At 46.4% G+C, this 20,322-nt stretch overlaps 2 protein-coding genes across 2 annotated transcripts; both read left to right on the top strand.

The window, feature by feature from the left end:
- The first annotated feature begins 9,163 nt into the window (after positions 1 to 9,163).
- LOC119316147 lies at positions 9,164 to 11,211 on the top strand. The gene is made up of 3 exons (XM_037590495.1): positions 9,164 to 10,284; positions 10,563 to 11,087; positions 11,182 to 11,211. The coding sequence occupies exons 1-3, from the start codon at positions 9,442 to 9,444 to the stop codon at positions 11,209 to 11,211; spliced, it is 1,398 nt and encodes a 465-aa protein (XP_037446392.1). The 5' UTR covers positions 9,164 to 9,441.
- A 292-nt stretch (positions 11,212 to 11,503) lies between these two features.
- LOC119316146 lies at positions 11,504 to 18,633 on the top strand. The gene is made up of 5 exons (XM_037590494.1): positions 11,504 to 11,917; positions 12,050 to 12,202; positions 16,980 to 17,828; positions 17,934 to 18,494; positions 18,586 to 18,633. Exons 1-5 carry the CDS (start codon positions 11,504 to 11,506, stop codon positions 18,631 to 18,633), a joined length of 2,025 nt encoding a protein of 674 aa, XP_037446391.1.
- The last annotated feature ends 1,689 nt before the right edge of the window (positions 18,634 to 20,322 follow it).

Here is a 20,322-nt window from a genome sequence, read left to right as displayed (position 1 = left end):
GGTATACGATGACGCGTGATAGGTGGTTCATTCGGTGATCCTCCGTGACTCCACCCCTGGCTAGTTTTCTTAGTAGTTCACCGTCAGAGTCGGAACTGCACTGCCTAGTATGGATCGTATGGAGTATTATGCTGCAACTTCTGGGGCTGTTGTTCTCCTTTTTCTTTGATCTTCGAATCCTCTGGTCCTAAGACCTTCACCACCTTATTGTTTTCCATTGCTTCCTGTTATTATCAATGAACGCCAGCGATGCTGGATCTTAAAAAGAAATTCAAGTACACATCGAACCTGTTTTTAAATACAATGAACATTTTTAAAATATATGATGTTTTCTTAAAGCACAATGGTCATTTCTATAATAAACGCTGAAAAAATATACTATGACCTATTTTGATCCGTGGTATTTTTTTAATATGCGATGAGCTTATTTGGAAAACAAGATGAACATTGTCAAAACACTTGATGAATATTTTTAATACACGATGGACATTTTTAAGACTCAATGAGCATTTAAAAAACACGACGAATTGTTTTAATACACTATGAAGATTTTCTAGGACACAATCAATATGTTTTATGCTGCAAAAAATATATTATTTTAATACACGATAAATATTTTATCCACAATGGCCAGAAACAATTTTTTAGCAACAAATCGGCCGGAAGTGGTGTGTTAATTTGTAGTGCGCAAATGCAAACTACCCACTACTCCCTCCGTTCGGAATTACTTGTTATAAAAATGAATGTATCTAATGAATGTATCTATAACTAAAATACATTTAGATACATTCATTTTTTGAATAACTACTTACGAACTGAGGGAGTACAAATTAACCAAAATCAACCGGCTCACTCATCGACACCAAGGTAGAACTTCTCAGCAGACTTGCGACGCGCTTTGGCAAGGGCATGCTCGTCCTTTGCAGCGGTGCCTTCTTCTCTAACCACCACCGCGGCTCTGTGGCGACGAGCTCGCATCCGCCTCCCGGCACCTCTAGATGTGTAGGAAAAGACTGGCATGGAGCTCATGGAAGCCGTCCTAAGGGCTCCGCCCGCCGTGTTCGCGGGCTTGCTTCGAGCGCCATGGCGCGAAGGCGGGGCCGACTGCAGCTGCCGGCCTCCGCGCCATGACGCGCGAGCTTGCGCGGCGGCGACCCGCCACGTCCGCGAGCAGCGCCGGCCATGGTGGAGAGGAAAAGAAAGAGGAGAAACGACCAAGTTGGGGAGCGCTAGCAACGGCGGGGCGGAGGAGGGATTGCAGCCGACGGGATAGGGATTGCGTGGTTCAGTCGGGTTTTACCAGAGTGCAATTAGGGTCCCCGTAAATTTATGTGTTTTTGTACGAGAAGGTCTTCATGGCTAGCTTCTTAGTCACTCTAAAATGAAGCTGTGATGAGTTTTTTGAAATTTTCATGTTCATTTTTCCAAAACACTTCTCTTCACTTCATACAAGAGAGTTTGAGATACTCAAGATATCACACAATACACATGAATTTATCGTTTAAATGTATGTGAACCTTGTTTATCAACCTAAATCGTTAGTATATGACATAAGAAGACTATATGCGCATGTTTTTTATTTTTCTGATTTTTATTTAATTTATTATGCTCATTTGAAATCTGGTCAAACATAGTTTTGACTGTTCCAAACCCCTTCCAAACCCTGCTAACCTTAGCGCTGAATAAGGACTGTTCATCTAACCCTAGCGGCGATCAAGGCCGTCGATCTAACCCTTCTAGAAGGAATCTGCGGGGAGGAGGGGCGATCCGCGAGATGCAATCTGATTGGCTGGGAGATTGTTTTTTTAAACAAATACCGGGCGCGCTGGATGGACCGTTGGACCGTCTCGTTGTCTGGGCCTGAGTGTTGGAAATATGCCCTATAGGCAATAACAAATTAGTTATTATTATATTTCCTTATTCATGATAATCGTTTATTATCCATGCTATAATTGTATTGATAGGAAACTCAGATACATGTGTGGATACATAGACAACACCATGTTCCTAGTAAGCCTCTAGTTGACTAGCTCGTTGATCAATAGATGGTTACGGTTTCCTGACCATGGACATTGAATGTCGTTGATAACGGGATCACATCATTAGGAGAATGATGTGATAGACAAGACCCAATCCTAAACCTAACACAAAGATCGTGTAGTTCATATGCCAAAGCTTTTCTAATGTCAAGTATCATTTTCTTAGACCATGAGATTGTGCAACTCACGGACACCGTAGGAATGCTTTGGGTGTACCAAACGTCACAACGTAACTGGGTGGCTATAAAGGTGCACTACGGGTATCTCCAAAAGTGTCTGTTGGGTTGGCACGAATCGAGACTGGGATTTGTCACTCCGTGTGACGGAGAGGTATCTCTGGGCCCACTCGGTAGGACATCATCATAATGTGCACAATGTGACCAAGGAGTTAATCATGGGATGATGTGTTACGGAACGAGTAAAGAGACTTGCCGGTAACGAGATTGAACAAGGTATCGGGATACCGACGATTGAATCTCGGGCAAGTACAATACCGCTGGACAAAGAGAATTGTATACGGGATTGACTGAATCCTCGACATCGTGGTTCATCCGATGAGATCATCGTGGAACATGTGTGAGCCAACATGGGTATCCAGATGCCGCTGTTGGTTATTGACCGGAGAGACATCTCGGTCATGTCTGCGTGTCTCCCGAACCCGTAGGGTCTACACACTTAAGGTTCGGTGACGCTAGGGTTGTAGAGATATTAGTATGCGGTAACCCGAAGGTTGTTCGGAGTCCTGGATGAGATCCCGACGTCACTAGGAGTTCTGGAATGATTTGGAGGTAAAGATTTATATATAGGAAGTCCAGTTTCGGCCACCGGGAAGGTTTCGGGGGTAATCGGTATTGTACCGGGACCACCGGAAGGGTCCCGGTGGTCCACCGGGTGGGGCCACCTATCCTGGAGGGCCCCATGGGCTGAAGTGACGTGGGAACCAGCCCCTAGTGGGCTGGTGCGCCCCCCTTGGGCCTCCCCCTGCGCCTAGGGTTGGAAACCCTAGGGGTGGGGGGCGCCTCACTTGGCTTGGGGGGCAAGTTTCCCCCCTTGGCCGCCGCCCCCTTAGAGATTGGATCTCCTAGGGCCGGCGCCCCCCTAGGGGCCCTATATATAGTGGGGGGGAGGGAGGGCAGCCGCACCCTAGCCCCTGGCGCCTCCCTCTCCCTCCCGTGACACCTCTCCCTCTCGCTGAGCTTGGCGAAGCCCTGCCGAGATCCCGCTACTTCCACCACCACGCCGTCGTGCTGCCAGATCTCCATCAACTTCTCCTCCCCCTTGCTGGATCAAGAAGGAGGAGACGTCTCTCCCAACCGTACGTGTGTTGAACGCGGAGGTGCCGTCCGTTCGGCGCCAGGATCATCGGTGATTTGGATCACAACGAGTACGACTCCATCAACCCCGTTCACTTGAATGCTTCCGCTTAGCGATCTACAACGGTATCTAGATGCACTCTCCTTACCCTCGTTGCTAGATTACTCCATAGATTGATCTTGGTGATGCGTAGAAAATTTTAAGTTCTGCTACGATTCCCAACACTGAGACTGCAGTAAATATCCCGTCTCAGCCTTTCCAGGCCTTGCATGCATGGGAGGCGGCGACGTGGGTTTGCATGCGCGGGAGGCGGCGACGTGCATGCATGCGAGCGAGGCGCGCTAGGCGAGCTAGGCTAGCCAGGCGAGCTAGGTGGTTCAGGGCAGTGAGTCAGATGCACCGCCCGGTCAAAGAGCTATGCAGTGATTCAGATGCACGCACGCGCCCCATGCATCGTTTTCGTGCAAAAATTTAAGAGTGCAAAACGTAACGGATACACACACGCGTCCGGATACACAAACGCGTCCGGATTTACATACACACTGTTCTCATCCTTTCTCTCTTCCTCTCCCACCCACATGCCTATAAATGAGGTGCATCTCTTCCTCTCCCACCCACAAGCCAGATCCGATCCATTCTCTCCAACTTCAAACACCCAAGCGACCGAGTCCTTCCCAAGCGAGACCAAGTGAAGATGCAGTTCAATGGGCCGACCTTCAACCGTCCGTCTGTCGTGCCGGAGCTGCGCTACCCACCGGGCTTGCTCGTGGAGAGGGAGCTCCGTGTGTGGGCTATTTCAAGGTGGAGGGGTTCCGTCGATCTCACCCGCACCTTCCTCAGAGCCGGCTATGCCCACCTCCCACGGGGCTCGCCGAGGATGTTCACCCTCAACGAGGTTCGTGACCGCGGCGACATCCTCCTACTGCTCAAGGTCACCTTCACCAACCTGTTTGACGCGCGCGAGCTCCTCGGCCAAGTCTTTTGGTGCATCTGCGAGGCCATCTTCTTCACCGTCTACAACATCTACACCAACTACGAGAGCATCTTCCCCACTCCAGGCCAGATGCACTCCCTTTCCTATGACGAGGAGCAGGAGGTGTGAAGATGAAGACGGTGTTGAAGGGGCGCGCGCGGCCAAGGTGGAAGAAGGAGGTCAAGATGAAGATGTTCAAGCCCGGAGTCAAGATCGTCATGTTTGGTTTTTTATTTTGCTGCTTTTCTATGTTGTGTCGTGTCGTGTCGTGTCATGTTTCGTCATGTGTCCGTGAACTTATTATTGTAATGGCACGGTGTGTTGAATCTTATCTAAGTTATTAGGGTTTATTATGTGTGTTAACAAATGTCCGTGCCCAAACATATCATTTCTTCCCTAAACCAAGTCATGAAGTTCGAGAACTTGTGGTTTTCATTAATGGAAATAGGAGGGGGTGAGAAGCCCTCTGTTTCATTCAAAAAAATAAAGTCATGAACTAACATGCAAATTTATTCCCTTTAAATCCTAAACCAAGTGCCACTCTAACCCTAAACCAAGTGCCACTCTAACCAAAATCATGTGGCAGTGTAAACATACGTTTTCAACCTTTCAACCCTTCAAAAAATCAGTGCAAAACAAAGAAAAACCACTCTCACGCGTGTGCAAACATTCACGGTCTCACTATTTTTTTTGACAAATTTCACAGTCTCACTATGTATACCTTCCTTCCCTACCCATGTCAAAGTCTTGCCATCTGTCCTAGCGGTTACCAGCACAGCCATAAACACCACAAACCCACACGGTCCTGGGTTCGAGTCCCCATCTACACCAATTTTTTGTGCATTTTACACCCTTCATTATTTTAGACAAATTATTTTTTCTAAATGTAATGCCCTTAAAAAATGTTCATTTATTTTGGCACCAGGTATAAAGCTGAGGCACATTTTCCATGACATTTTGGTCTTTAATTTAAATCATGGTGTATTTGAATTGGATTAAATAAATTGCTATTAAATATTTAACAGCTCCAAAAAATTTCTAACCTTAATTGTTTGGCTCTGGAATAATTCAATTAGCTTCCACAAAAAGCATGTGTTTTTGTACGGGAAGGTCTTCATGGCTAGCTTCTTAGTCACTCTAAAATGATGTTGTGGTGAGTTTTTTTAAATTGTCATGTTCATTTCCCCAAAACACTTCTCTTCACTTCATGCAAGAGAGTTTGAGATACTCAAGATATCACACAATACACATGAACTTATCATTTAAATGTATGTAAATCTTGTTTATCAACTTAAATCGTTAGTATATGATATAAGAAGACTATGTGCGCAGGTTTTTTATTTTTCTGATTTTTATTTAATTTATTATATGCTCATTTGAAATCTGGTCAAACATAGCTTTGACTGCTCCAAACCCCTCCCAAATCCCGCTAACCCTAGCGCTGAACAAGGACCATTCATCTAACCCTAGTGGCGATCAAGGGCCGTCGATCTAACCCTTCTAGAAGGAATCTGCGAGGAGGAGGGGGGGCGATCCACGAGACGCAATCTGATTGGCTGGGAGATTGTTTTTTTAAACAAATACCGGGCGCGCTGGATGGACCGTTGGGCCGTCTCGTTGTCTGGGCCTGAGACCGTAGTAAATAGCCCGTCTCGGCCTTTCTAGGCCTTGCATGCATGGGATGCGGCGACGTGGGTTTGCATGCGCGGGAGGCGGCGACGTGCATGCATGCGAGCGAGGCGCGCTAGGCAAGCTAGGCTGGCGAGGCGAGCTAGGTGGTTCAGGGCAGTGAGTCAGATGCACCGCCCGGTCAAAGAGCTATGCAGTGATTCAGATGCACGCACGCGCCCCATGCATCGTTTTCGTGTAAAAATTTAAGAGTGCAAAACGTAACGGATACACACACGCTCGGATTTACACACACACACACACACCGTTCTCATCCTTTCTCTCTTCCTCTCCCACCCACATGCCTATAAATGGGGTGCCTCTCTTGCTCTCCCACCCACAAGCCAGATCCGATCCATTCTGTCCAACTTCAAACACCCAAGCGACCGAGCCCTCCCCAAGCGAGACCAAGTGAAGATGCAGTTCAACGGGCCGACCTTCAACCGTCCGCCTGTCATGCCGGAGCTGCGCTACCCACCGGGCTTGCTCGTGGAGAGGGAGCTCCGTGTGTGGGCTATTTCAAGGTGGAGGGGTTCCGTCGATCTCACCCGCGCCTTCCTCAGAGCCGGCTATGCCCACCTCCCACGGGGCTCGCCAAGGATGTTCACCCTCAACGAGGTTCGTGACCGCGGCGACATCCTCCTACTGCTCACGGTCACCTTCACCAACCTGTTTGACGCGTGCAAGCTCCTCGGCCAAGTCTTTTGGTGCAGCTGCGAGGCCATCTTCTTCACCGTCTACAACATCTACACCAACTACGAGAGCATCTTCCCCACTCCAGGACAGATGCACTCCCTTTCCTACGACGAGGAGGAGGAGGTGTGAAGATGAAGACGGTGTTGAAGGGGCGCGCGCGGCCAAGGTGGAAGAAGGAGGTCAAGATGAAGATGTTCAAGCCCGGAGTCAAGATCGTCATGTTCCGTTTTTTATTTTGCTGCTTTTCTATGTCGTGTCATGTCGTGTCGTGTCGTGTCATGTTTCGTCATGTGTCCGTGAACTTATTATTGTAATGGCACGGTGTGTTGAATCTTATCTAAGTTATTAGGGTTTATTATGTGTGTTAAAAAATGTCCGTGCCCAAACATATCATTTCTTCCCTAAACCAAGTCATGAAGTTCGAGAACTTGTGGTTTTCATTAATGAAAATCGGAGAGGGTGAGAAGCCCTCTGTTTCATTCAAAAAAATAAAGTCATGAACTAACATGCAAATTTATTCCCTTTAAATCCTAAACCAAGTGCCACTCTAACCCTAAACCAAGTGTCAATCTAACCAAAATCATGTGGCAGTGTAAAAATACGTTTTCAACCTTCCAACTCTCCAAAATTTCAGTGCAAAATAAAGAAAAACCACTCTCACGCGTGTGCAAACATTCACGGTCTCGCTATTTTTTTGACAAATTTCACAGTCTCACTATGTATACCTTCCTTCCATACCCATGTCGAAGTCTTGCCATCTGTCCTAGCGGTTACCAGCACAACCATAAACACCACAAACCCACGCGGTCCTGGGTTCGAGTCCCCAGCCGCACCAATTTTTTGTGCATTTTCCACCCTTCATTTTTTAGACAAATTATTTTTTCTCAATGTAATGCCCTTAAAAAATGTTCATTTATTTTGGCACCAGGTGTAAACCTCTACCAGAGCTGAGGCACATTTTCCATGACATTTTGGCCTTTAATTTAAATCATGGTGTATTTGAATTGGATTAAATAAATTGCTATTAAATATTTAACAGCTCCAAAAAATTTCTAACCTTAATTTTTTGGCTCTGGAATAATTCAATTAGCTTCCACAAAAAGTTTCAGCATTATGATTTACTGCCTAAATTAAATCAGAACAGAAAATAGAAAAACACGCAAGAGAACCCCCGAATGGGCCTAATTGGATGCAGTTGGCCCATTAGTCTAGCCCGCACTTAGCTCTACGCTCTGAATTTGACCCAAGAGCAACCTTTTATTTTACAGAAAGGCAGAGCAGAGAGCTGCATTTCATTGATCAAAAGTTTCTGAATTCCTCATTTCTTCTCTTTTTTCAACATATTTAAATGTTGGTCACTTCTTCTTTTTTTTCCAACATTTAAACAACTTTGACCAACATTTAAACTAGGTGAATTTCTCATACAATTTCAAGATTACAAATTCCTCCATAATTCATGCCTTTCCATACATTTTCAACATTACAACCAGTGCGATTACCATACCTACAAATGCCCAAAAGTATTTGCAAATGGGTATTGGTAGTGCTTGATCTTCAAACTTCCTAACCTTCTTTTTCAACATCCTAAGCTCAACAGCTAGCTCTCTGTCAGTGCTTCGACCTCCATCTCTTCTTCCGAAGCTCGTGCTGCGGCCACTGCGGTTCGTGGCAGCATGCGCAACCATTCTTCATGCTCTTCTTGCAGTTCATTCATCAGAGTCTTGGCCAGAGCATCGACCCAAAGAAAGAAGCATGTCACCTGCATGAACACCAAACAGATCAACCAATTACTCAAAGATCCCGACCACGAAAATGATGCAATTGCCCCGATTCTTACCCCATTCTCGCTGCACATGTAGAACGGACGATTCTGGTTCCTCGGTGTGTGAGAAACCCTCCGATCAACGCCCGCCCGGCACCGCGGACAGACGAAGACAGGCATGTCCACACGCGCCCGGCTCTGCATCCGTGAGGTGGCGCAGGAGCTTGAGGAAGACATGGAGCTCGGAGCCGAAGGGGATCTCAACGCCGCCGCGCCCTCCACAGCTAGCTTCCCACCGCCGTGCTCTCTCTCTCTCGCCGTGGTCACCGCCGTGCTCTCTGTCGCCGTGGTCACCGCCGCTGTTGCCCGCTTATATAGCACACCCGCAACGGCTCTCTGCTCAATGGCTCCCTGCTGGATCCCACAAGCCACGCGTGCAACGGTCTGAATAAAATTGGCCGTCTCTGCCGCCTGGTCCCACCTGTAAGGGCCGAGTCAAAAGGTTGACTTGACGGAGACGACAGAGTTCACGGAACGAGTCGGTGCGCACGGATTAGGGGCAAAACTGAACACAATTCGCATCTGAGGACAAAACTGAGTAGATGGACACCACTAAGAGCAAAAGGATAATTAACCCCTGTTTTTATATGTTTGCGTCTTGTGAAACAATGCTAAAAAAACCAGGCTGCCTTTACCTAGGTGGAATATATAGGATCTGGAAACCTCCTTGTTCAAGCCAGAGGAGGCTGCCATATAAACGTCTGCAATCTTGATCATCGCACCTAGGAAGGAACATACAGGCGATTTCCGCCGCCGCGATGTAAGCCTAGCCGCCATCTGCCACTTCATTGTTCCTTGAGATCAGACCGCCATGAAGCTCAACCGGGTTCGCCGCCGCCGCCGTGATGTAAGCCCAGCCCCCGTTGCTTGCTTGTGTTCCTCCTTCTCCAATTCTTGTGCCTGAGTCATCGTTGAATTTATCAATCTATATGTCTATCCAGCTGTTGAAAGTCGACAGGCTAATCAAACTGCCCGACGATGTGCTACTCAACATCCTGGAGAGGCTCGGCACCGTCAGGACCTGCGTCGTCTCCAGGCAAACGCTCAACCTGCCGGCCTTGCTCTCGCAGATCGTCATCGATCTCGGCGACCTTGATCTACACCGCAAGAACCGCGGCGTGGCCGACATGACCGACAAGATCCTCAGCACGAGGTCTCCACAGATCCCCATCCGCAACCTCAAGCTCAGGTTCATCATGAGAGGCGACGACCATCTCAAGATCGGCAGGGCCGTCGCCCTCGCCATGGCCACGCAGAAGATCGACGCGGCCGAGTTCGATATCCTGACCAAGGACATCTATTATAGGCGCTCCGATGCCGATCTTCTCGACTCCGCGAAGCTGTTCAACAACTTTATCGGCGCGTTTGCCGGTCTCACGCGGCTGCATCTGCAGAACCTGAGGTTCGGTGAATCGGACATACCCAACATCCTAGCCACCTGCAAGCGGCTGGAGTCGTTGCGTTTGCTCCATTGTGACGCGCGGAAACTTCCGGTGCTGCACGTAGAGCATGCCAGACTCGTTGAGCTTATCTTCGCCTATGCAAAGTTCTCAACAGTGGAGCTCGGCTGCCTGCCGGAGCTTCGACGGATGACCTTGCATAGATGGATATTTGATAACCTAGACAATCCCTTGATTTTGGGCTATGCCCCTCAGCTCTCCAAGCTAACTCTGGCGCATGCGTTCATTATAAACAGGACCCTCAAGCTGAGCGAGCTGCTTGTTAATGTCCCCTCAATAAGTGACCTGCACCTCGATTTTCAAAGTGAAAAGGTAATCATCTTTGTCTCGTTTCGTCTCTCTATATATATGATGGTAAATTACCTTAATTAGAAGCATTTATTATCACAAAGTGGATAATCCACTGAAAGCATGAGTCCAAGTGTACGTGAGCCGGATATAAGTTCACTTCTGATCCAACATATTTTTTGTGTGGCTAGGTCCATTATATACATGCATATGAAATATACGTTGTCTGATTGTTATATGTCTACGGTAGTAACTTATGCATCACTTGATGTAATTTACAAGTGTTGTATTATCTCTCCCAGGTTTGGGTTCTACCAGAATGCCCTAAAGTGCTTGCACGTGTGCTCGGCAAACTACGGCGCGTGAATCTTAACAATCTTCCTGAGGAATGTGACATCGCTTGGACAATGTTCCTTCTTGAAGCTGCGCCATCCTTAGAGGAGCTTTGCATCACAGTATGGGATCATAAATGCCAATTGGAGTCGCAAAAAAGTTACTCCCAGAAAACCGATGTGAACTGGGAGCCATCTAATCCCGGTTTCAAGCACAATAATCTTTCCAGACTAACTATCTTTGGCTTCCAACCCAACGACAACTTCATGGGATACGTCAGGCGCGTCACTGAAGCTGCGGAGAACATCAAGGAGGTATCTCTATACGACAGGAAGGTGTGCAAGCACTGCGTTGACAAGTTTCCTCATCTCGGGGTTCGTCCTTGGAGTTGTCCACAGACCAGCGAGGAGGTGGATTCATTCAGACTGGAGATCGCAGAGGTGATCAAGGGGAGGGCGATGGCGGTGGCTTCCACTCATAAGGTCGGCCATGATGTAAGTCTCCTGTTTTGTATTGCTATTTTTCTTTTGATCTAACTCAATATATGATCTATCACCCATGACTAATTTCCCTCCTGGAGAATTGCAGTTAAAGAAAGCATCTGACAACAGCATCTGACAACGAACACATACTAAGCAAGCTGCCCAATGGCAACATTGTCGAGAGGGTGGGTACGCTTGATCGTGTAAGAACCTGCATCCTCTCGAGGCAAATGCATAAACTGCCTCGGCTCGCTGATTCTCCACGATATTATCCCCCACTATTTCTTTCGAATCAATTGCGTCATGGCCGATGTGATAGACAAGGTCATGAGCACGTGATTTCCGCAGATTACCATTCGCAAGCTAAAGCTCAAGTTTTCTTGGGTCCCTCTCGTTGTCACTCCATTGATATATCAGCCGGCCTCGCCATGGTGACCCAGAAACTAGATGCAACCGAGTTTGAGATCTTGATGCCAAGGGATACCTATCATTGCACCGAGGTGTATCCCCTGGTCTTTGTTAAGCAGTTCGATAATTTTCTTCGTCATTGTGCAAATGCTTTTGATGGCCTCAGAAGACCGCAACTGCAAAATCTGAGGTTTGGTGAACTGGACATACAGAACATTCTAAGCACCTGCAAGCGGCTCGAGTCATTGTGTTTCTTTGAGTGCGACGTGGGGATCCATTCAACATTGCATGTAGAACACACTCGACTCCTTGAGCTTCTTATCTCCTATGGGGAATTCAAAACAATGGAGCTTCACCATCTACCAAAGCTCCAACAGATGACCTGCAATGTTCCCTCCATAAGCGATTTGTACCAGGAATATTGGAGTGAAAAGGTACCCACCCAAATCATCTCTATTCAATTCTCATTGTATGGTTGTGATATGCAACTGTAGTAACTTATGTGTCACTTGAGATGTAATTTGTGAACAACTTGGATTCATTATTAATTTCTTTATCTCTCCCAGATTTGGGTTCAACGGGAATGCCCGAAAGTGCTTACTCGTGTGCTTGCCAAACTACGGTTTATGAATTTGGATAATCTTCCTGAAGAATGTGATATTGCTTGGACAATGTTCCTTCTTGAGGCTGCAACATCTCTAGAAGAGCTTTGCATTACGGTATGCGATCATAAGTGCCAAAGGAAGTCGCAAAAATAATACACCAATAAAATGGATGTGAAGTGGGAGCCATCTACTCTTGATTTCAAGCATAAGAATCTGGCCAGACTAACTATCTACGGCTTCCAGCCCAACGACAACTTCATGGGATACGTCAAGCTTGTCATTCAAGTTGCGGTGAACCGTGAACATCAAGGAGGCATTTCTGCATGACAAGAAGGTGTGCAATGTCTGCGGTGAAAGTTTCCTCATCTCAAGGTTCCTCCTCCGAGTTACCGTCTATGGACAAGCGAGGAGGTGGATTAGTTGAGGAAGAAGATCATAGAGGCGAAGGAGAAAGTGGACTCATGTCATAGAGGTGATCAACGCGAAGGCGAGGGTGATGGCGATGGCCACCGCTCATAATGTCAAGGTCCATATAAATCAATAACCATTCATGGCATCTCTGTGGTTTAGTTGTTCCCGGACTCCAGAGCTTATACTAGTAGCTATTGCGCATGTTGTTTTCCTCTTAACTGTTTCTTACTTGACCACATCGTATGAAATGTACATCGGCTACCCGCTTGTTGGGCAAATTTATATATGTGTGTTCTCTTTTCTGTTGTGGTCTAGAGTCTATATTTTATTTAGAGCCACACCCTGGCAGTCACTGACCCCAATAACCGGCGAGGTCGACACTGAGGAACTCGCCTGCTGGCGCCGGCGACCGTCTGGGGCACCATCAGCATCGATCTCGATCTGCACCTCATGTATTATGCAGAGAAGCGTAGTTAATTTGATTCAGGACAGGTTGTTCTGACTACAAGATCAATCTCTCGTGATACATGTTGTTGACTTCTTGGTACGGACGAAAGAAAATTGAGTGCTTGCTCATTTGGGCCACACGCATGCACGGAAAGAATCCCTACAGATGTGAAACATTTTTTTAAATCTGAGAACATTTTTCAAATTCGTTAACATTTTTTAAATCAAGGGAACTTCTTTTGAAACCGGTGAAAATTTTAAAATTTAGGGAAATTCTAAAAAACTTCGCAAACATTTTTTAACTTTTTAAAATTTGCTAATAATTTTTTGAATTCATAAACTTTTATTAATTCATGAACATTTTTTTATATTGTTTTTCAAAATTTGCAAAAGTTTATTTTATTTTTTCAAGAACAATCCATTTACTTTATACAGTTCTCCTCCTTTTTTTTGTTTTTTTCTTCGATCCTCTGGTTGGCCCGATGCCCAACAAAGCCGACTAGCTACCCAGTCAAAGCGAATGTCCTGGGACGGTGCACATTTGGTGTTCTTTCGACAAGTTAGACTGCCCTAAAAAAACAAGTTGCATGTTGAATAGGATCATGTGGTCGGGTCATAGCTCTCTTCGTCTACACCATTCGGTCTAAAGTGGTGGATTTGCAATGGAATACCGACATCGTGCTAGCGGTGGGGAAGAGCCAGAAAGGAAATATTAGGCGTTGGAGATCCAAGCCAACATGAGCACCTGTTGGATCAGTAGATCTGACCCAAGATTGGGAGGCAACTAGATTGAGAAATTGGAGTCCGTTTGGTGGTGAATAACAGTACAGTGTAGAGTGTTTTTGAGAGGCAGATGCATGAGTAAATTGGGTTGTGTGCGCGTGTGCGTGGTGTCTGGGCCTTGGGCCAGCAAAGTAAGGAAATTAGAGAAAAAGGAGGCCAATTTTGATGCATACTCCCCCCGTCCTTTAAAGAGTGTACTTCTAACTTTGTTGGAGGGTCAAACTATCTTAAAATTTTACCGAGTTTCTACAAAATATATCAATGTTTGTGAAACCAAATAGGTATATGATGAAAGTATATTTTATCATGAATCGGATGCTACTAATTTGAGGGCATAAATGTGTTGTATAAATACCGTTAAATATAAAAAAGTTTGACTTTCCAACATAGTTAAAAGTACACTCTTTTAAGGATGGAGGGAGTATTGTCCAATGGTCAATTCAGTTTATAGAGGATGAAAACTGATGATACACCAAAACATTAAACAACTAGCGATGGAAACACCGATCAGGACACCATAAACCAAATAAACCAGGAATATCGGTAAACTTGGTTCGGTTCTTTGATTTTTCTGTGTAACAGTGCTCACCGATAACAAAAAAAATCCCGTGTAAAATAGGAGACTTAGCTCACGACCGAGTAACGGCGCGGCGAAGCGCATCGTCACCCTCTAGTATGATCCATATTGCCTAGAACGCAGTCATGGCGTTGTGCATGCTATTGGTCGGGTTGACTTGGAAGGGCTCCACCAAACTAGCTAGTTCATTCAGTGAGAAAATATTTATGACTAATACTACAAATATGATATATATTTTCTATATACGTTAGGAAATTTTGTGAGATTTTAGAATGGCATGTGACACACAATGGTCGGTTAAGTTCACGATCAATCTGGACCAGTGCGTGGTGACCTCACTACTGGAAAACTTGTTTGTCAAGTACCCCATGTACTCGGAGAAGGGCAATTTCAACTTGGCAAAGGCATTGTTGAGTGTTGCACCCGGCCTAATAGGTGCTCCGCATACACCCTACACGCTATTGAAACGTAATTTCTTCCTCGGAGATGGTCTGGTTTATAAGCCGACTACGTGAAACTTTGGCGAAACATTCTCAATTTATTACCTCAATGATGCGGGGCAAGATACTGGAGTGGTCCGGTCTTCATGAATTGAAGGTGGATTTGAGAGAAACACGAAGAACACGAGAAAAATCAGGAGGAACCACAAGGAAAACTAGTACAAATGAACACACAACTTGCAACATAGGATACATACAGATAAGTTGATCCAAATCATCCACAAGAGAGAAATTGAACAAGCTATATATGGTTATTCCCAAAGTCCTAAGACAACGGGGGTTTAAATTCTTTGTCTTTTTTAGGGAATTTTGATGAAAAGATAATGGTTTTCAATAATAGCAACGGCCTCAACATTATTACACTAGAACATATTTTGTAGGAAGAAATTAAAGTGCACGTAGAGCAAAGTTAACAACAGCCGACATCGTCGCTCCTGTGAAGCAGCATTTTCATGCAACCATCGTTCTCCATCAGCACTGTGCCGGCTACGACCATCCACGCTCCTCCTAGAACCACCTGTTCTACATTACTATTTTTTGTTTGAGGGGTGTACTACATCAATTAGCTAGATGAGGCAGATTCCATCTCTTTCCTCCTCTATAAGAAAAGTTCTTCTCCTCCTGTTGGTGCCGCAGCCGGTCCGCCCCATCTCCGATGGCCTCTAGGCTGGAGGTGTGGAGTATCTCGGCCCCCTGCCGGCGGGAGGGACCCCCTTCTTGTTCTTGTTAGATTCAACGTCTTGGTTGGGGTTGTGTGATGGCGGCGACGTTCCTTAGTAGGAATAATGTCTCCCACGTTCTATTCCCGTCCCGATGGTGTGTCTAGCATCGTCTGAGGGCGTGTGGAGGTTTGTCTCCGTCGGATCTCGCGGGATTCGGGCGGTGCTAGTCTTTGGTGGATCTGTTTGGATCCGATCTTCATTCGTCTTCGTTTGGGTGTTTACAGGTTTGACTCTTCTGATCTACGACTTTCTTCATCGGCGATGGTTGCTACTCTGGTGCGCTGGTCATATGTGGTCTTAACACGATGACTTCCCGACTGTCTACTACAACAAGGTTTGCCCGGCTCCGGTGATGGAGGGGCGATGACGGCGGCGCGCCTTCGGCTCGCTCCAGTGCTTGTAGTCGTCGCTAGGTGGTCCACGGACATGGTTATAATTTTTATTACCTTTGTTGTTCTTTGTACTGCTATGATTGAAGATGAATAGATTGAAAGTTTCTTGCAAAAAAAATTAGCTAGATGTGGCAAGGGCAAAAGTTGGATGGAAAAGGGGAATCCTTGTGCGTCGGCTCTGGCTAGTAGATAGGTTAGGATTTTAGTCCTTGTAAGGGCAGCCCTAGGATAGATGGTGACGCTTCTTCTTCGAGGCGGTCTTCTGGGCTCCATTCCTCGTCAAGTTTGTCTATCGGAACGGATTAGATGGAGCTCCGGGGTAGTTTCCTGCCAGTTCCTCGAGGTAGCGGCATTAGGGTCTATTGCCGTACATACGCAATGACAAGATCGGCGTCAGGTTCTTCAGAACGATTCAAGGGTTTAACGGCGATGACTACGTACGGCTTCACAGCGATGGTATGAAGGCTTCCCGGTTGTCATTGACAAGAAGAGGTTGGCTCCGATATGGAGCAGGGATAGCAACGCGTTGACGGCTCGTTCAAGCGGCGGCAGTGGTCGTTCGGTGGTCCAGGGATCTCGATGTAATTTTTATGATGTTTAGAATGCTTTGTACTTTTGCTGAACTTTTGTAATAAATCCAAGTGCTTTTCACAAACAAAGTTGGATTGAAACAAAGAAGGAATAAGAGTCCGGTTTAAATTACATTATAAATATGAACATACCATGATTATATGTCTGCGTACGGCTTGTGAAACGATGTTAAAAAGACCAGGCCATGTACGTTTAATAGGATCAGGAAACCTCCTTGGTGAAGTCAGGGGAGGCTGCCAAATAAACGTGCAAGCGATTTCCGCTACCGTGATGTAAGCCTAGCTAGCCGGCCGTGTCGTTCCTTGAGATCGGGCCGCCATGAAGTTCCTTCGCCGCCGCCGCCGCCGTGAGGTAAGGCCTCGTTACTTGTGGTCTTTTCTTCTCAAATTCTCGCTTGTAGTGAGTCATGCATGCATTGTATCGAGCTATCTTAATTATTACCCTCCCTGGCTGAATGGAATTTTCCAGCTGCCGGAAATCGACAGGCTAATCAAGCTACCCGACGACGTGCTGCTCAATATTCTGGAGAGGGTGGGCACGCTCGACGCCGTCAGGACCTGCGTCGTCTCCAAGCGAACGCTCAAGCTGCCCGCCTTGCTCTCGCAGATCGTCATCGTCCCCAGCGCCCGCGATCTACGCTGGAAGAACCGCCAGGTGGTCGACATGACCGAAAGGATCCTCAGCACGAGGTCTCCACAGGTCCCCATCCGCGCGCTCAAGCTCAGATTCATGATGACAGGCGACGACCATCTCAGGATCGGCAGGTCCGTCGCCCTCGCCATGGCGACCCAGAAGGTCGACGCCGCCGAGTTCGAGATCCTTACCAAAAGGCAGTACAATGATTACAGCCATGACGACCTCCTCTCCTTCGCCAAGCTGTTCAATGATTTTATCAGCGAGTGCCCGGCCGCATTCGCCGGTCTCACGCGGCTGCATCTGCACAACCTCAGGTTTGGTGAGTCCGACGTACCCACCATTCTTCGCACTTGCACGCGGTTGGAGTCGTTGTGCTTCTTCCAGTGTGACGCAGGGGAGAGATCAATGTTGACTCTACACCATGCTCGACTTGCCGAGCTTGACATTACCTCTGGGAAATTCTTAGTGATAAGGCTTGGAAGCCTACCCAACCTTCAACGTATGAGTTATAGAAATTGGCAGTATGATGATCATTGCCCCATAGCTCTGGGTTTTGTCCCTACGCTCTCGAACCTAGATCTATCTCGTGGATATGCTGTAGACAGGGCCCTCGACCTAAGCAAGACGCTTGTTAAGGCTCCCCCGATAAGCCATCTCCACCTGGATTTTCAAAGTGAAAAGGTACTCACTCAAACTTCTAATTAATTAATTCTCACTTGAGGATGTTTCCAATAATTTGTGCACACGTTGTACTCATCCTTAATTTGTTTCTCTCATCTTCACCAGATTTGGATTCGACCAGAATGCCCAAAAGTGCTTGCTCCTCTACTCGGCAAACTACGGCTTGTGAATCTGGACAATCTCCCCGAGGAATGTGACATCGCCTGGACGATGTTCCTTCTCGAAGCTGCACCATCCATTGAGGAGCTTTCCATCACCGTATGGGGTCAGAAGTGCCAAAGGAAGTCGCAAACAAGTTACTCTAATGGCATGGATGTGAAGTGGGAGCTATCAACTCCTGATTTCAAACACATGAATCTGGCCAGGCTAACTATCTATGGATTCCAGTCCAACAACAACTTCATGGGATACGTCAAGCGCGTCGTTCAAGCTGCGGTGAACATCAAGGAGGTATCCCTGCACGACAGGAAGGTGTGTAAGGTCTGCGTTGACAAGTTTTTTTGTCTCGGGGTTCGTCCTTGGAGTTGTCTAGGGACCAGTGAGGAGGCGGATTCATTCAGAAAGGAGATCACAGAGGTGATCAATGCAAGGGCGAGGGCGAGGGGGATGATGATGGCGATGGCGATGGCAATGGCGATGGCAATGGCGATTGCTTCTGCTCATAAGGTCCGCCGTGATGTAAGTCTATCATGTTTTTATTGTTTTTATTATTTTCCTGTTGATGTAAGTCAACATACTGATCTATCGTCGATGCAAGGTCTTTGTGTCTGGAAGTTACCTCACCGACTCAGGGTTCATCCTTTGAGTTATGCACAAACCACCGAGGAGAAGGATACATCGAGGAAGAAGATCACAGAGGCGTCGGTGATGGCTTTGCCTTTTATTCACTTCCACTCGTTATTAGCATCGCCATGATCTATCCACTTTGTGTCTGGAAGTAGTTCTTGAATGTAGTAGCTATTTGGTGTGTGCTCTATTGGTTTCTCCTGTGCTGAAGCTTGTATCATTCCTAAACTTACTAGCTTGTATCATTCCTAAACTTACTAGGTCGTATGCAGTTTACTTCTTTGGAATCGCTATTTACTACTCCTTCTGTCCCAAAATGTAAGACCATTTTTAACACTATCAATAAGCACGTCTATGCATGTTCGTGTGTTTTCTTGTAAATGTTCTTTTATCATGTGCTCGTGCAGTACGTGCTTACGTTGAATACAGTGAATATTCACTTATTCGTGTGAATAATGTTTTGTTATTTTTTGAATTTTTTCTAAACTTTAATCTATGAGATCCTTATCACCGTTTGTCATGGAGGTACTGGAAACAGCTTAGAGAAACTTTGCTGACAATAACAACATTGCTGGAAGAAGAAAATGCTTGCGTAGTGGTTAGTCGTTGGGGGCCAACTCTGGCACGATGGTGCATTCCAACTCAGTCCGCACGAACGTCGCCAGCGAGGTGATGACATGGTGCTCCCCTTGGGGCCCTCGGGCTTGTTGGAGCTCCATGGAGAGCCGCTTTGCAATGCTTCAGATTTGCAATGATTTAGTGAGATTGATTGAGGTGAAGAGTAGCAAATTCGGTTAATAATAGGGGTCGGCCTCCCGATCATGCCCACAGATCAGTCGCACGAGAAGCCGTCCAGTTCGCATAAACATAGCCGTTAAATTCGGTCTGATGCTCATGCACGTATTCTCTCTTGCCCGTCTCTTGCAATAATAACTATGCTCTTCACGCGCTGCTCCCCGCATGGCCCATGTTGGCCTAGTCGTAGCTCAAGTACCTAGGCGTCTGACCTTAGTTATACCTTCCAATGATGGTGTATTTGTGTCATTATCTTTTTAAATATATTGTTTGGAATTTGCTCGGACTTGATCTTTAGGGTGAACCCACTATCCAGTCTTTGGTGGTTGGATTTGGCGATGGAGACCGCATTTGCATGTCCTTTCTTTTCCGAAGGCGTTACTTTTTGGAGGACCTTTCTGATAGTTCTTGTGTTTTAAAAATATGATTGGTGCCAATGGTCATTGTTTTATATTGTCGGTGTTTTGATCGCTTTCGTTCGGGTTTTTTATTACTCTCATCGTCTAGGCAACACTAATAACACTCTATTAGGAATTTATTTTTGAAGAAGCAGTTGAATCCCCCGGCCTCTGCATTCAAGGATGCACACAGTCATTTTATTAAATCATTCAACAAAGTCGGACAAAACAAATACATGGATTAATCCAAGGGAAATATTCCCTTCCGATCGATTGACTGAAGATTCGGGCAGTCTCACCCGCTTCATCGGATGGGACGCAATCCATTGTTCCTGTTTGTTACAATTCATGGACCGTAGCTGAGGCCTATTCACCGCCTTTTGCATGCGCCCACCTTATCTCTTCACAACCACTTTTTCCCAGCACACATCTCATTCTCTCGCATCTTCTCTCCCAACCACACTTATCGGCTTCCGCCGCGGCTAACAGATGGGTCACCGACATTGTAATGGTGG

The sequence above is a fragment of the Triticum dicoccoides genome, chromosome 6A, assembly GCF_002162155.2.
Source record: "Triticum dicoccoides isolate Atlit2015 ecotype Zavitan chromosome 6A, WEW_v2.0, whole genome shotgun sequence".
Lineage (NCBI taxonomy): Eukaryota > Viridiplantae > Streptophyta > Magnoliopsida > Poales > Poaceae > Triticum > Triticum dicoccoides.
Note: the sequence above shows the minus strand (reverse complement) of the source record. Positions and strands in the feature narration are given on the sequence as shown.